This window comes from Crocodylus porosus, unplaced genomic scaffold, assembly GCF_001723895.1.
Source record: "Crocodylus porosus isolate Cpor-Errol unplaced genomic scaffold, CroPor_comp1, whole genome shotgun sequence".
NCBI classification, from domain to species: domain Eukaryota; kingdom Metazoa; phylum Chordata; order Crocodylia; family Crocodylidae; genus Crocodylus; species Crocodylus porosus.
This window is the reverse complement of record NW_017728950.1, coordinates 25,674,987-25,692,212: the sequence shown is the minus strand read 5'-3', so window position 1 is coordinate 25,692,212 and position 17,226 is coordinate 25,674,987. Positions and strand designations below refer to the sequence as shown.

General features: G+C 48.9%; 1 protein-coding gene across 1 annotated transcript in view; it reads left to right on the top strand.

Moving 5' to 3' along the window:
* Positions 1–17,226, top strand: part of ABCA1 (ATP binding cassette subfamily A member 1) — a 116,210-nt gene that overhangs the window by 91,988 nt on the left and 6,996 nt on the right. The window contains exons 28-46 of the mRNA XM_019554993.1: positions 1,024–1,172; positions 1,646–1,770; positions 2,763–2,861; positions 3,288–3,477; positions 3,628–3,722; positions 4,971–5,003; positions 5,435–5,540; positions 6,525–6,599; positions 7,201–7,370; positions 8,353–8,530; positions 8,934–9,049; positions 9,142–9,286; positions 9,564–9,687; positions 10,272–10,401; positions 11,329–11,449; positions 12,551–12,613; positions 13,906–14,012; positions 14,503–14,644; positions 15,272–15,406. Coding sequence (XP_019410538.1) covers positions 1,024–1,172; positions 1,646–1,770; positions 2,763–2,861; positions 3,288–3,477; positions 3,628–3,722; positions 4,971–5,003; positions 5,435–5,540; positions 6,525–6,599; positions 7,201–7,370; positions 8,353–8,530; positions 8,934–9,049; positions 9,142–9,286; positions 9,564–9,687; positions 10,272–10,401; positions 11,329–11,449; positions 12,551–12,613; positions 13,906–14,012; positions 14,503–14,644; positions 15,272–15,406 — 2,303 coding nt within the window. The remainder of the gene's footprint in view (positions 1–1,023; positions 1,173–1,645; positions 1,771–2,762; positions 2,862–3,287; positions 3,478–3,627; positions 3,723–4,970; positions 5,004–5,434; positions 5,541–6,524; positions 6,600–7,200; positions 7,371–8,352; positions 8,531–8,933; positions 9,050–9,141; positions 9,287–9,563; positions 9,688–10,271; positions 10,402–11,328; positions 11,450–12,550; positions 12,614–13,905; positions 14,013–14,502; positions 14,645–15,271; positions 15,407–17,226) is intronic.

Sequence of the window (17,226 nt, the reverse complement as noted above, 5' to 3'; positions counted from 1 at the left end):
GTTTGCCAGAATGAGAGTTATGGGGCCTGACCCAAAGCCCACTAAGTCAACAGGCAGCTTTTACCATTGTTTTCATTGGGCACTGGCCCAGCTCATTATACTGATATAGTATCCACAGTGATATCTTGAATATGGAGATGTGACATCAACACAATAACTTTGTTCCTAAAGCACATTGTAACTCAGCTGTTAAATTTTCCTACTCTTGTATCAGTATTTACCTGCCCTTTGAAATTCAAAATGCCCTTCACCAAGGCCAGGTTTATATTCCCATTCTCAGAATAGATAGACCACCATGTTTGCTACTTGATGCCTTATAATTTAGGGTGGCACTAGGCTGAAAAGCTGAGCTCCAGAACTATGTTTTTCTGTAGTGTTTGCAGGTGTTCAGGACTAATGTCTTGGCTCAGGGCCACCTCTTCATGTGGGAGGTCTTAATGAGTAGATGGATTCAGAAACCTCAGCTTCACAAGCTGCACCATCAGATGCATTAGGGATTGATGTCCATGTGGCATTAGTCCCATTGGTGGTTTCCAGAGCCTCAGCCTAAGTGTATGTTGATTCCTGCCTCACAGAGAGAATAAATATAGATAGATGCATATCCTCTCTGACACCTTTCCCCTTATTCTGTACCTTTGCACCAGTCCCTATTTGCTGGGGCACTTTTGCAACAAGTCCTGAGATTTGAAGTTGGGTTAGATACCAGGGCATGTGTCATCAGCGGGCTTAGGCTCTGAGATTTGCTTCCCTCATTACTAGAAGACTGTGCTGTTGTCGCTTCTAGTTCAGAGCTGCTGGCAGGAGTGCAGGGCTCTTGTGGGCAGCAGCATTTTAAGTGCTGGGTGGCCTGACCCTGCTCTGAGCCAGGAGATAGAGAGGTAAGGCTGCGTGCAGCTTTTCTACCCTCTCCCCTGCCCCATTTCCTCCTCAGGCGCACACACTCTCCCTTCCCAAGAGGAAGCAGCCCATGAGTGAGAAGTTATTGTTCTGTTCACGTGGAAATCTGGTGATTGTTGTTGGCAGAATCCAGAGAGACAGACCTGCTCAGCGGGATGGATGGCAAAGGCTCCTACCAGATGAAAGGCTGGAAGCTCACCCAGCAACAGTTTGTTGCTCTGCTGTGGAAGAGGCTGCTCATCGCCAAGCGCAGCCGGAAGGGCTTCTTTGCCCAGGTGAGACCTGGTGGCTCTTTTGGGGTTCCCTGGAAGGTGATCTGGTTATCTTGGTCCCTCCCAGGGGCTGCCATGGCCTGACGTAAACCCAGGCTTGGCCTCAAAGGGGTCCTCTGTCGGGCAAAAACATCAAGGGTCCAAAATGTGTTTTTTTCTGTGTCAGAACAGGATTGAGACCCTCTGGAATGTTTTTGTGGAAAAGTCAGATTCAGACAGACCCATCAGAGAATAGCCAATACTTCTGAACTCAGGTGTAGGATGTGGGGGAGACAGTTTCAGGATCCTTACAGAGAGCAGGAGTTTGAACCTGGGTCTCCCATGCTGTGCCCTTGGGGATTCGTGGTTCTGAGAGATCTTCCTGGCTGAAAATTTCATTGAAATATTCCTGGCCAGCTGTAGTTCAAGGCATTGTTTGTTTTGAGTCTGTAAACACCCCTTTTAAGGCAACTGTCCCTCTTCCATTGTGATTGCAGATTGTGTTGCCAGCTGTCTTCGTGTGCATTGCCCTCATGTTCAGCCTGATTGTCCCTCCCTTTGGCAAATACCCCAGCCTGGAGCTGCAGCCATGGATGTATGATGAGCAGTACACCTTTATCAGGTACCTTTTGCATGATACAGGGGTCCAGGCAGCTGGGGTGTGCCTGCAAATTCTGATCTCCTTTTTCACCAAACAGTGCAACTGAAAGACACTACTGACCTTTATGTTGCATTAAAAAGAGGAGGGGGTCTATAATAATGCTTTTCCCTCCATAGAACTTAGTGCACTCTGCTGCTACATCACATGAAAAGGAAGCAAAAGCTTTTTGCTGAGTTGCTTTCCACGAGAGTAGTGGCCACAGTTACTCAGTGGAGTTTGTGGGCTTGTGTATACGTGGGTAACTCCCACATCCATAGGTGGAAGAGCTGTTGTTCCCAGCAGGTGGGGATGATGTTTGCAGGGCATATTCCTGGGGAGGAAGACAAGTCCTGCAGCAGCGGCTCCTCACTCCTACTCTGCCTCTTCCTACCCCCTGCGTTTGACTGCACGGGGCTTCACAGAGCTTTCTCAAGGATTAGGAACTGCTCAGCTAATTGTGTAGCTGCCAGCATGCCAGCTCACCTTTACCTTTATGCAGAGAGCAGTAAGGTGGGTACAGGCATGTGGAGGTGCCCTTGGATGATTTATTCTGTTGCCAGCCGTACTAAGACAGTCATGTTTGGTAGCAGTCAGACATTGATTGCATGTTGGTGCTTTGAGCTTCCCACTGGAGAGGAGATTTTCAAAGGCTTATTTCAAAAGGCAGTTAGACACCTAATTCCCATAGCCTTTCAATGGGAGTTGGGCAGGCATGTTCAATCTGTGCCTTGGAAAATTTTCCCTCAAGGTTTTAGGTAAGTCTGGAAGTAGCTAAATAACAATCAGAAATAAGAGGGAGAGTGTGTGTACGTGTGTGTGTTGTGTATACACGTGTGCCTGAACATTCTCCAGAGAAAACTTCCCTCATTTTGTTCCCCTGACCCTTTCCCTGTGTCTTTGCCTTGCCTTGCTGTTGGGTGGCTTGGTGTACACCATCGCAGGGTCCTGATGTTTTGTCTCTGACTCCCCCCTAGTAACGATGCCCCAGAGGATGCAGGCACGCAGAAGCTTTTGGATGCTCTTATCAATGAGCCTGGCTTTGGAACTCGCTGTATGCAAGGACAATCCATTCTGTAAGTAAAACCCAGGCCACAGCAGATGCAAGGGTGAGGAAGCCCCATGCCCACTGTGCTCCCCAAGACTGCATGTCACCTCAAAGACAGAGCTGGCACTATGGGTACACTTGAACCCATGCCTTTGTGGTACCAGGTGTTGTGAGAACTGTGAAGCTGAATTAAAGCCCTGAGTTCCCCAGAAAGGTGCTGTAGCTTAGGGTGTGATTATCCAACATGGCCTGCTTCTATGAAGAGCTTTCTTTTGATTTAAATGGTAACAGAGCTCAGTGGTGGAATTTAGGTGTTGATTTCAGTGGGGACTGTGTGAACCCAAGGCTGAGCACTTGAGCAAGTCCCAGCCATCACTCATTGTCTTTATTGCCTAAAACTTTCTAAAAAGCCAGTCTTATATGGCATTTTTGCTTTGGCTCTGTTGTGGCTCAGAGACACTCCTTGCATCGTTGGGCAGAAGGAGTGGACCACAGCTTCAGTCCCTGATGCAGTCAGGGACATTCTCCTGAATGGCAACTGGAGCATGGAGAATCCCTCCCCATCCTGTGAGTGCAGCAATGAGCAAATCAAGAAGATGTTGCCTGTGTGCCCTCCTGGTGCAGGGGGACTCCCTCCTCCGCAGGTAAGAAGGGACTTGACTGTTCTCCAGTTCACTGGGGCCCATGGGCTGGGGTTGGGGAGGGAACTGAGGGGTTGGCACTGGCTTCTAGGTGGGATGTGAGCAAAGCACACCCAACTCAGTGTCCTTTTGTTCCCCTGCCTGTGACCCCAGAGAGAGCAAAACACTGCTGACATCCTACAGAACCTGACAGGACGGAACGTATCGGACTATCTGGTGAAGACCTACGCACAAATCATTGGGAAAAGGTGCCTACTATGTACATTTCCCCTTATTGCTTGCTGCCAGCTGTTATAGGATGCAGTTTACCCCTGTGCAGAGCCTCAGCCAAAGTCCTCTTGCAACATTGCACTCCTGCAGGGATGAATGAAAAGACTTAAAACTGTGGGCCAATTTGAAATGCGAGTCCAGGGGAGTCTTAAGGAGTGCAATCCACTCTTTCTCCTGGCCCAGAAACCTGTGCTGTACTCCTGTACAGACTTGCTGTTGCTCGGTAGGACTTATTTACACCCGTTCAGAACACACCAGGGTGTGACATGCTGCTTCTGTCACATCCCCTTCATGGGCCTGACCCAAAGTGTACCATGTTCAGTAAGAGCCTTTTTATTGGCTTCAATGGGCTTTGGGCCCAGCCCTATATTCAGACCAGGTGGCTGAGCATTCATTGCTTTCTCTTTGGCTGTGGCTCCCGTGAGCCTCTTGGACCCAGCAGGAATTATTTCTACCATGGGGTCAACCAGCCATCATGGGTTTTTCCTAGAAATTAAGCAGAGATGCTTGAAAAGTCCAGTCTAAAGCTGCCGTGTCCGCTTCCATTTTCTAAGAAGTCCCTGGTTTTCCCATATCCTTGTGATACACTGGCAGTAACATGAATGTTACTGACCAACCCAGAACTTTGGCTTGGGTTGCCACCAGATTGGACCCTGACACCCACTTTTGCTTGGTGCCCCAGACTTGATCCTGCTGCCAGCAAAGTCAGTGGCAGTTCAGAGGGAATAGGAGTGGGCCTTAGGTATTAAAAGCAGCAGGGTAAACTCCAGGGGTGCAGCGTTTCCCAACCTTTTTCTCTACACGGCACACTTACATGGCCTCTCCACCCACAGCATACCAGCCAAACACCGACAGAGGGGGAGCAGCCAAACGTGGAGGGGGTGGAGGTTAGGGGTGGCACGTGGCCAAATGCAGAGTGGTAGGGAGCTGGTGGCACGGCACTTGAATCACTGGCTGGAACCACGCTCCCTGTCTGGCTGGTTGTGGTATAATGGGGGGTGTGGCTCCAGCCCCAAATGCCGCCGCACACTGGCACATGCCTGATGGCACATGAGTGTGCCATGGTACACTGGTTGGCAAACTCTAGTGTCATGCACCTGATGTCCCTGGAGTTAAACCAGAATGAATCTGCCCTGCAGTAGTGAATGGTCCCAGTGCCTTTGGCCTCAGGCTGGGTCCAACTGGTAGCCCATTTTATAAATAGCATCTTCTCTTTATCTCCATAGCTTGAAGAATAAGATCTGGGTGAATGAATTCAGGTGAGTTGCCACCCCTCCATTATGCTGCTTGGGGTTTCTTATTACTGGTAAACTCAATCTCTCTCTCACTCACACTATTCCCTATAAATATCATTCTTCTTTTGAAAAATGAAGTTGTGCTCCACACTAAGCTTGCTAGAAATATGTCAGCAACAGATTCATTTTTTTAGCCTCTTGCTGGAACTAGCTATGATATTGACTGGCCCTTTCCCCAGCTGTTGGGGGTACATGGGTGCCCTCAGAGCCCCAAGGGCTCGATCCTGTATGTGCCTACCATCTAGTGCCTGCTGGTATGAGCAATCCCTGTTAGCAGTATCAGACTAGCAAAGGCCCCTAGCTTAGATACTGTTCCTAGGCTCCTAGAGACAGGAAGCCTTTTCTGGAGGGTGTGTCTGATCAGTCTGTGCTTGACTCCCCCTTTTTGCCTTCAGGTACGGAGGATTTTCCCTGGGTGCCAGCAGCTCCCTTGTGCTTCCTCCAAGCCATGAAGTCAATGATGCCATCAGGCAGGTGAAGAAGATCTTGGAGCTTGCCAAGGTGAGCAGTGGTGTCCCTGCAGCTCTGAGGCTGTGGCAGTGTGACAGTGGCACCCCTGGGTGAGATGTCTACAGGAAGCAAGCCCTTAGGTTTAAAAACTTCAGCTCCTGCTGCCTGAGAGAGAGTCCCTGCACCTGGACTAGCGTGGGTGGTACTGAGCCAGTATAAGTACATCAAAGGGCACAGGAATTTACTGCTTTGTCTGGGAACAGCCACTGAGGTACTAAGGTCTCTGGATACCTGCTAATCTTGAGGACAAAGTGTCATGAAGATGACCTGAAGTGTACATGGCCCTTTGGTAATACTGTTTTCACTCGGGTAAACTCCCACTGGTTGCAAAGGGGACTCAGCATGAAAGCCTTAGGAAAGTCAGCTTTTACTGTCAGTGACCCCAGCTCAGCATGTGTGTATGTGAGCAAGGGCACCTGAAGTGCCCCATGAGCCACAAGAGAGAACTGGAAAAATCCTCTATTCTGCTAGATTCTCACACTCACTCTAGTGGAGCCTCCCATATGGGTATGGTACACACAGCAGGGTCTAGTCAGCTGAGACGTCCCTGGATCCAGCATAAAGCACCTCTGTGCCCAGTCCAGAGCAGTTGCCACCCAGCATAGGTTAGAGCAGCTTTTAAACTGCTCTGACATACACCACGGGGAAGATGACCTTGGAGAATCAGAGAATTGCAACCAGCTCCCTAATAACCTCTGAGCCACCATGTTTGAACTAGTGTTCCCCAAAATTGTGCTCCATGCTTAGCTAATAATTGCTAAAACCTAAGCCAGTGCTGGGGTTCTCTTGGGCTCCCTCTGCTCTCTTCCCACTTTGGAGTGCTGTGCATTGTGAATTCAGAGGGTATGTTGGCCTTAAGAGACTCACCTAAAGTTACATGGGGAATCTGTTACTGAGCCAAAAAGGAAGCTGTACAAATAAGGTGCTTGTTGCATTGTGCTGCAATGACTGAAGTGAATCTTCTGCTGTTCACAGGGGAGCTCTGGAGATCGGTTTCTGAATAGCTTGGCAAGCTTCATGAAAGGACTGGACACAAAAAACAATGTCAAGGTAAACTCTTGCCTCTTGTGCCTAGCACACTGAGCCCAGGCTCAGGTAACCTTTTGTTTTAACTGAAGTTCAGCTCCTAAGTAGTGGTGTCTCATGATTTCTGTCCCACATGTGCTCAGAGCAGAGCCTTCTGCCCAAATTGCTTATAAAGACAGAGAAAACAGCACAGCTTTTTGTGTAGAAAGCTGGGGGAGAGAGGAGGCTCGTGGAGCTCAGTCCCAAATGCATTGAAATTCCTGAAACTGCCTGTTGACATCAGTATTTGTCAAGTCATGGCCTTGGAAATGAGTAGGCTGTGACTGCTGCACACGGGTATTGGGAAACATATTGCCCTAGCATACGTAGTCCTTTAGATTCCTATGGCGCTGTAATACCATTTTCCCATGACTAAGATCTCTCGAGAATCCTAGGCTTCTCTTGTGGATGGAGGGGATGTCACCCTTGCTGAGCTAATTGTCTGGCATGAGTGTTCCCATGACCAAACTGTGTATTGTGTCTCTAAGATGGTAGACAGGAGCTTGAGAAAAGTTGGGAAGAGCTGCTCTGTCTTTTGGCCCTCTGTTGGGGCAGCCCCGCAGAAACTGGAATGTTGGTTTTGCAGGTGTGGTTCAACAACAAGGGCTGGCATGCCATCGGCTCCTTCCTGAATGTGATCAACAATGCCATCCTCAGGGCCAACCTCCGGGGGGGCAAGAACCCCAACGCTTACGGCATCACCGCCTACAACCACCCACTGAACCTCACGAAGCAGCAGCTCTCTGAAGTGGCACTGTACGTCCTGATGCAGTGGTGATGGGGAGAATGGGAGGGTCACTCTCTGCTAGATCATCCCCTGCTGGATGCTCACCAGGCTGCTGTATTTGCCATCCACCACAAGGGGTCCATGTGTTCTTAGACTTCCATTAACTGGGTGTCAGGGTCAGCCCTTTCTGAGCAGTCTGCACACTGGCTCTTTCTTTAACTCCCCTATACTCAGGCTGGCTGTTACCTCTTCATGGGATGTCTCAGCCCAGCTATCCTAGGCCCCCAGTGTGGACACCTCAATAACATAAACACTTCTTCCTTAAGCTCGGAGCTAGATGCCCTGGGCCATATAGTCCCTCTCTTGAGGGAGATGAGATCCAGACACACAGGCTTTGTCAAGGCTCTAAAAACCATTTGGTTTCCATTTAAGTGAATGGAGAACTACACAGAGCAAGACAGGACAGTACTGCCTGTCTCCACTGTTGCCTCCACATGCTTGAGTGTTTTCAGGGCTTAGGTCAGAAACCTCTAGGATTCCTCCCCTCTCTGCTGTTCAGCGAGTTTCCTTCTTCCTCAGCTGTTAAAAGGAACCTTCTGCTGGGACACCTTGCTGCTCTGTTCCTGCGAGTCTCTCTAAGTTACGCCCACCCCCACACCCCAGGCCTCTCAGTCTTGGTAGCTTTTCAGACCAAGCAGTAAGACCCAGTCTCTTTACCATTCGGTTCAGGGGTTTCCCATTCCCCAAACCTCTGGTTCCTGCAGACTCTGGAGAACCCTGGCCACACAGACATGCGCTAAAAACCTCTCATTTCTATGGGGCCTTAAAAGTGAACATGCCCATGAGAGGTCTTAACCTGACAGGCTGACTGCTCTCCTTTCCTCCCCCCTATGCACATAGAGTAAGTAGGCTAGCAGAACTGAGTAGCAGTGCAGAGCGAGGGAGCTCCTTTCTGGTGGGATCAGGATAAGACAGTGATTTATTAGGGCTTGTTGACTTCTCTCTACCCAGGATGACCACATCAGTGGATGTTTTAGTCTCCATCTGCGTGATCTTCGCCATGTCCTTTGTCCCTGCCAGCTTCGTAGTTTTCCTGATCCAGGAACGTGTCAGCAAAGCCAAGCACCTGCAGTTCATCAGTGGGGTGAAGCCATTGATCTACTGGCTGGCAAACTTTGTCTGGGACATGGTAAGATGGCATCCATGAACTTGCCCTTCAGACCAGAGTCCTAATGCGTGTAATGCCTTATCTCACCCCTTACTATGTTTCTCCCCCCGTGGAGACCCCCATGTCACCTGGGGCCTGCAGACACTGTTCCATAGAAATTATGGTGAAAATAATCGCTGACTTATTTCCTGTTCCATGGGAGTGTGATCTACCTTAGTATAGGTTTGCTGAACTAAGCAAGATGTGAAGCTGCTAAGAAGCCCTCTAATCAGCATTTATAAGGCACTGCTGTATTTTTGGAGCAAATATTTTAATTTTCTGTCCTGCTTTCCCGTAATCTCCCTTTTACCCACTGTTCACAGTGCTAAGGTGCCTTTGGTTTTCATTTGCAACTCCCAACAGAGCCATTTCTTTCTTCTTCCAGTGCAACTATGTGGTTCCTGCCACACTGGTCATCATCATCTTCATCTGCTTCCAGCAGAAGTCCTATGTCTCCTCTTCCAACCTGCCCGTGCTGGCCCTTCTGCTCTTCCTCTATGGGTAAGGCTGCTCCTCTCAGAGCCATTCCTGAGGTCCAGCATGCTGGCTGCTGTGAATGAGTTTGTCTTATGCCAACTCCTTTTGCTCACCAGGTGGTCCATCACACCACTGATGTACCCCGCCTCCTTTGTGTTCAAGATCCCCAGCACTGCCTACGTAGTGCTGACCAGTGTGAACCTTTTCATTGGCATCAACGGCAGTGTGGCCACTTTTGTACTCGAGCTTTTCACCAATAATGTATGTTGTGTCCTCTTCTCCCCCCAGTCCTCTCCCCCCCTACCCCTGGGCAACGTAGCTGGCAATCCCAGCTTTAAGGCAGTGTCTTTCCCTTGGTTCTACATTGCCCTTAGCAGCTAATTCCAAGGAGCTAACACTTGGTCTGGGAATGGAAGGGATGCCTGAGAATGAGGCCAGCAGTGGGTTCAGGTGGGGTCTAGTGGGGATCTGTTCTTTGTTCTCAACCCTCAGTAAGCTTCCAGGAAGGTTGATTTGTGCTTGACTCTTGCTCCATTAGAAGCTGAACAACATCAATGACATCCTCAAGTCTGTCTTCCTCATCTTCCCCCACTTCTGTCTGGGTCGGGGCCTCATTGACATGGTGAAAAATCAGGCCATGGCAGATGCTTTAGAAAGGTTTGGTAAGTGATAACCCCTTTCCCACCCAATCCTCATGGGATCCCTGACAAACTGTCAAGGGCCTGGTTTTGATTCAAGTGGGCACCCTCCACTTCCACTAAGATCACTGGTTATTGAGGGCTCAGATCACAGGACCTAATGGGATTGGTGCCAGCCTCAGGCAGTCACAGAGATCTGATCTGAGCTGTCCACAACCTGCTGGTAGCCCCCCTGGTTCACTACCAGAGCCAGAGAGGAACAGCTCTCTGGTATGTAAAAACTGGAATTACAAAGGTGTGAGCTGTTTTTATGTTTTTAAAATAGGGAGTTAAAAAAAAAAAAAAGGGTTGAGAAGGAAGATAGCTTTTGGGCAAAAGCACTGACTGTGGGTTCTGGAGATATAGTTCACTTGCTGGTCTGGTCTATTTGGCCACAAGGTGTTCAGGGCAGTGGCTGTCTCTTCTGTGTATGTGCAATGCCTAGCACAGCAGAGATCTTCAGGCATCACTAAAATTACAATGGATGTGCAGACCAAACCTGGGTCAGCCTGTGACCTTATTGGTTCGGTGTCTGCAAAGCTGACTCTGCACTTCGGTAATCTCAACAGGTGAGAATCGCTTTGTGTCCCCTCTGTCCTGGGATCTGGTGGGACGCAACCTCTTTGCCATGGCTGTGGAAGGTGTGGTCTTCTTCCTCATCACTGTGCTCATCCAGTACAGGTTCTTCATCAAGCCAAGGTAGGACTTGATCTGCACTGCTTTGGCTTTGGGGGATGGTGGGGAAAGGAAGCCTGCTTTCTAAGGTCTGCTCTGGAGTCTGGTATGAGGAAGTGGCTTTGGCGGCACCACTAGCAGATGGGGTGAGGCAGTCAGAGCCATGCTGCAGAAGATCCAGCCAGGCGCATCAGATCATCCTTAGTGACTTCCCACTGACAGTAGTATTCTTGCAACCAGTTGTAGATACCCACAGGAAAAAAATGCTTGTGCAGACGAGCCCTGGAAGCAGCTGTTCCATCATCTCCAAAGGGCAATGAGCTAGGCCCAAAGCTTGCACTGCTGGTGCAGTTTTGAAACTCAGAGTCGATCTCCCTACATACCACAAGCAAACATTTCTGCTAGATGAACCGAGTGCTATTTTGCCCTGCAGATTTCTGTCAGAAGAAGAGTCACCCAAGTGTAACGAAAGTGTCTGAAGCAATAGTTCAGGGACAGGATGTTTGTCCTTGTTTATAATACTTTGAATGGGAGCAGCGTGTGTGAAATCAAATTTGTCTGGAGGAGGCTCTGTGAATGGAGCAGTAACCATATAACGCAGGAGTTTATTCTGTCAAGTGTTATGCAGTGCCTAAATCTAGCAGTGAAGTGCTTAAAGAATCTCTGAATTAAGCATAAAGCATCCTAGGTGCATTGGCCATAGGTGGAATTCAGCTGTGTGCACCAACAGTCAGCATGAAGCCTGTGCATTTAAGCCCTGCTCTGAAGTCCTACAGGGGATGGAGGAGGGATGTGGTCTTTGTTTTAGCTGTCCACATAGGAGTGTATTGTATGCTGGTGAACTTCAGACATTCAGGGGCTTCCCAGATGTGGATGCGGACTAGTACTGTGTCTTTCATATTTAGTGCATTAAATTTGTAGGCCTCTCCCCTTATTTCTTTCTTCCCAAAGGCCGGTTGAAGCCAAGCTTCCCCCTCTGAACGATGAGGATGAGGATGTGACCAGGGAGAGGCAGAGGATAATTAGTGGTGGAGGACAGAGCGACATCCTCGAAATCAAGGAGCTGACCAAGGTGAGAGAGGGGCTGCCCATTCTAGTAATACTGGTGGGGGACAGTCCAGTTTTGGGCACTGTACTTCAAGAGGGTTCAGAGGAGGGCCACTCGTATGGGGTCTGCAGGCAAAGCCCTTCAGGGAGAGATTGAGGGACCTGGATCTCTTTAGCCTCTGTAAGAGAAGGCTGATAGGTGATCTTGTGGCTGCCTACAAATTCATCAGGGTGAGGGGGAGGGCAGTTAGGAATAGGAGATGCTCTGTTTACCAGGGGATCCCTTGGAGTAACTAGGAACAATGGCCACAAACTGTTGGAGGTTTAGGTTACACATCAGGAAGAACTTCTTTACAGTAAGGGTTGCAGAATCTGGAAAGGGCTTCCAAGGGAGGTGGTGCTCTCCCCTACCTTGGGGGGTCTTTAAGAAGAAGCTGGACATACACCTGCCTCGAGTCGTCTGACCCCAGCACTCTTCCCTGCCCAGGGCAGGGGTCGGACTCGATCTACTGAGCTCCTCTCCAACCCAAACATTTATGAATCTCCCAGAACAGCATAGTTCACTGAGGGCCTGATCAGTAGAAAGACTCCCACTGCTTTCCATAGGCTTTGAATCAAGCCCCAAACTTGTATCACTTGCAGATGCAAAAAAATGCTGCTCTGTGCCATCAGTTAGTGCACTGGATGCCAGCATTTTGTTCATGCTTGGAACCACAGATTTTTTTGGCATGTCTTACATGCCCATGGTGTTGTCTGAGGAATTCATTATTTAGGCTTGAATCGGGCACAGTGGGCCAGGCTTTCAGTTGGTAGCACCATGGAAGTCCATGGAGCAAGGCCAGTGCCTTTCAGCTGAGAACTAGCCTCAGCCTACCTGGCTGCAGACTTCAAAGCCAAGCTCCCTTCATTGTCCAATGCTACCCAATTAACTAGTGACTCCCATAAATCTAGCTAGTACAGCTTGATCCGCTAATAAAAGGTGCCCTTACCTGCTCATTCTGGAGCGTTTTGGGAGTTTTGCCACTACAGGGGGTCAGGACTTGAACCTTGGGAAGCAGTTCTGGCTCAGACTTCCCCTCTCTCCCCTCTCACCTACCTTGTGCTCATTCACTTTTTCTGGTTCCAGATTTATAGAATGAAGCGAAAACCAGCAGTGGACAGGATCTGTGTTGGCATCCCCCCTGGAGAGGTAATTGCCAATTGATCATATGTATCAGTGCATTTGGCTTTGCTGAATGGTTCCAGAGCGCTTGGAAACCACAAGTAGAATTAGGCATTGACATCTTTGGGTGTGTGTAGATGAAATGGGGGCTCTACATTGAAGTAGTGTATTTTTTAAAACACTGCTTCAATTTGGGGCCCTTTAAACCCCTGTGTTGTGCACACATTTGAACTTACCTGCCTCTCTAGTGGTGGGGAGGGGAGGGCGGGCTGCCAGCGGGTGGAGTGGTCCCTGGGCTGCGGTGGGGGCTGATGCTTCCCTCCGCAGCAGTGGCGGCACCCACCCACAGGCACCTGCCTCAGGCAGTCCTGGGGGGCACTGCAGCCACGGAGGGAAGCGCCAGGCCTCCATGCAGCTTAGGCAGGCAGGCTCCAGGGCAAAAAAAAGATCAAGCTTTCTGCTTTTTGTTTTTTCTTGGGCGGAGCCTGCCTTCCCTGGCTACTGCCAGGCTGCCTGCACGGGCTTTCTGCAGAGCTCCTGAGCTGCACAGAGCCCAGTGCTTTGCTCCACAGCTGTAGGGCAGCAAACTCCTTGGAGGAGTTTTAGTTTGTTGCGCCCCAAGTCATTTAAGGTGCATTACGCTGCTGAATTTGCTACAGTGGCTGAAATTACTGCGCAGTACCCCACTGACGCATGCAAATACCAACACCATTAAAGCAGTGCAAAAGTATTTAACCCGTTGTAAAGTGTCGTGCACCAATGCCCCCTGTTTTGTCTACACAGCCGTTGATGTTAGTTGTTAATGAAGAGGGAAGATAGCCCTAGGGTTAAGGCAGTTAGAAGCTTAACCACAGGCTCCCCACATGTGACCTTGGGGAAGTGCCTGAATCCCTGTGTTTGTAAAAACAGGGATAGGCACCAGCACCCTACTACCTCACTGTGGGGTATTAGGATAGAAACACTAAGGTTTCTCAAGTCCCCAGATATTACAATGACAAGGGTTCATAAAGTAGGTAGATAATGTAGAGTTTGTTCACTTCTCCCTTCCAAATGATTTGTGTTTGGAATTAACTTCATTACCTCAGCATTAACCTGAGGGTGACTCTACAGTGGCAGGAATTCAGGTTCATTCCGTCTCATGAAGTTCAGATCCAATTCATTGCATTCACAACTACAAAGACATTTGTTCCTCCCTGACTCTGAAGCCAGCCAGGGCGGCCTCTTCCCATCTCGTGCATCAGTCTCATTTATAAAGATCCTGCAGCTCGCACAACACCCTCCCATCTGCCTGTGCTCAGCCAATCTTTTAATGTTTCCAGTGCTTTGGGCTCCTGGGAGTGAACGGTGCTGGCAAGTCATCAACTTTCAAGATGCTAACTGGAGACACGGATGTGACGGGGGGAGAAGCTTTTCTCAAGGGAAACAGGTTAGAGGAAGATCCTGCAAGTCTTGATACTCCCCTCTTCTGTATGCAAAGAAAATTCCTGATATTTGTCTCCACCAGCTGTGCTGCAGTCTCACCCCTTACACTGGGGTTAAAACTTTTGACACCCTTTTTGCTTAGCTTTAAGCATGTGCCTTAAGTGCTTTGCTGAATGTGAGTCACAGTTCAAAACTGTGTTGTTAAAATGCATTGAAAAGTTCAACACTGCATTGTGCCCCTTTTGAAAACAAGACTTATACTCCTAAATCACTTGGGTGTATATGAAAACGGGTCCCATCACACTTAAGTCATGTGTCAGAATGAATTCACTTTGTCCAAAATTGCTTTGAGGCCTCAGCGACACATTCACCTCAGTAGTTAGGGTCATACACCTCAAAAATCACTCATTTGCCTCATTCCTTTCCTGTCTCCTGTACCTGAAATGGCAATGGATGAGTGCAAAAGGCTAACAAGATATTGTCTTGCCTTGCAGCATCCTGTCTAAAATCCAGGAAGTCCATCAGAACATGGGCTACTGCCCTCAGTTTGATGCTATTAGCGAGCTGCTGACAGGAAGAGAGCATTTGGAGTTATTTGCACTCTTAAGAGGCGTTCCGGAGAAAGAAGTTTGCAAGGTAAGCATGGCCATGGGTTGAGCTGGCGGGTGAAATGTGGACCCGGCACATGTAATGAACATGTTGGACAAGGCCACTTAGGGGCTTTGGGCCAAATCTGGTGTAAAATGCATTGTGCTATTTCATCTCAGCTGAAGTTCTTCCCCCCGTCTTTTGAAAGCCCCAACTCGATATTGGCAACGTGTAAGACCCTGAGCAATATTGGGTGGTTTTCCTTTCAGGCTATCTACTGGGGCCACAAAGTGAATTTGTGTCAAGTGTTATGCAATGACTATGCTGCGTAACTGGCTTCCTGCACAATGGTGCCCAGCCTTGGATGTGCTGCCAGCACTGGTACCTTTAGGTGTCAGAGGAGCAAATAGCCCTTCTCCTTTCCTGAGCAAGGAGGCTATGCATGTCTCCTGCCTTCAATGGGGAATGAGCTGTGCTATATCCCATGATCCAGTACCCTGGTCTGAGAGACCACAGTTGTAGTGCTGGCGGTTGGCACCGACTGGCACAGGTGGTATTTCCAGTTGATAGACCCAGCAGGGCAGGACCCACCAGAGTCAGGAAAATTGCATCCCTTTGCTGCCGAGGAGTCCTTGCTGTCCTCATGTCAGGTCACGATGCCCTCTCTTCCTGCAGGTCGGGGACTGGGCAGTTCGTAAACTTGGTCTTGTAAAATATGGAGAAAAATATGCTGGGAATTACAGTGGAGGGAACCGGCGCAAGCTGTCTACGGCCATTGCCCTGATTGGAGGGCCTCCGGTGGTTTTCCTGGTGAGTGCAACCATTTTTGTATTACCCCTTCCTTTCACTCACAACAGCAAGATCTCAATCCAGTACCCATTGAAGTCAACGTAGTTCTGCCATTTGGCAAAAAAATAGCAATCCAGATGCAACACTAGTCACTTGTGTGTGCAAAAGCCCAATTTACAGGTATCATAGAATCATAGAAGTAGGGTCAGAAGGGACCTTGTAGATCTTCAAGTCCGACCCCCCCCCACCTGGGTGGGAGAAACTGGACTCAAATGAGTCCAGCCAGGTAGGCATCAAGCCTCTTCTTAAAGGTACAAATGAGCTTATTAGAAATACAGTTACAGTTGAAAATACAGGGCAAGATATGGCACAAACTTTGGGCCTCTGTTCCTGGGAATTTAGTCCAGAGAATATTTTGCCAAAACCATCAGCTACCATGGCAGTGGCACTGCAGGTATAGACTCACAGAGAACTTGGACCAGCACCTGAAACTCCAATATTGTCCCTGGGAGTTCTTTCCACAGGATGCCAGGATCCAGCCCTCTGTATCTGTGTTAACAGTTACTCAAATATAAGATAAGGTTTTCCCCACTAGTCAGCACAGGGGTAAAAAGCTCCTCATCTTACATTCGCAAACAAGGAAACCACATTGCATACATTGGCTATCACTAAACTGCTGCCAATAGCACCATGTGCTCAGTAATGGAAACCAAATTTAAAGTTGATTAAATACAGCCAACACTGACTATAAAACATGGCCCACATTGGGAAAACATACTGATAGGGACCTACCACAATGATAACTTAGTGCAGGCCATTTGATTAAGATCTGTGTGGGCTTGGCCTGATTCAGTTTTTATCCATTAACGTCAACGAACATCGATTTCACCTCATGCTCACAGATCAACGAAAACATATTTCCATCAAGAATCACAATTTATTGAAAGCGGACATAAGAATAGGCTGGTGCCTTAGTGCCTGGGCAGGCTTCTGCTGAGCACTGGCTGAAGGCAGGGGCATGGGCTGTGCACTGCGTGTTTCTGTGTGTGTTTGTCCCTGCCCCTGCCTTCCCAGCTGCAGGGTGCTAGCCAGTGAGGGTCCTTCCTTGCAAACTCAGGTGGGAGCCAATGAGCAGAGCAAACTGTTGGCTGTAGGGGGCAGGTTTCCTTGCCGGAGAGCATGGGGAAACCAGGGCGGGGGAGCAGCAAACACCTCAAGATAAAGGAAAGTGGGCACTGAGCTCTGTGGTGCTGTGCACAGGGTCCAGGCAGCAGGCTGACATCCCAGCAGCACAGCAGCTTCCCCCATGCCTACAGTGTGCTGGGCTGGAGGAGGAAGTGGGCATGTGTGTATGTGTATATATGCATGCACGCACCCCCCCCCCAACCCTTATTTTGCGTGATACAGAAAATTTAGATAAATAAAAATCAAAATAAAAGTATTACAGTACTGTTCAACATAGAATCATAGAAGTAGGGTCAAAAGGGACCTTGTAGATCTTCAAGTCCGACCCCCCCCCACCTGGGTGGGAGAAACTGGACTCAAATGAGTCCAGCCAGGTAGGCATCAAGCCTCTTCTTAAAGGTACAAATGAGCTTATTAGAAATACAGTTACAGTTGAAAATACAGGGCAAGATATGGCACAAACTTTGGGCCTCTGTTCCTGGGAATTTAGTCCAGAGAATATTTTGCCAAAACCATCAGCTACCATGGCAGTGGCACTGCAGGTATAGACTCACAGAGAACTTGGACCAGCACCTGAAACTCCAATATTGTCCCTGGGAGTTCTTTCCACAGGATGCCAGGATCCAGCCCTCTGTATCTGTGTTAACAGTTACTCA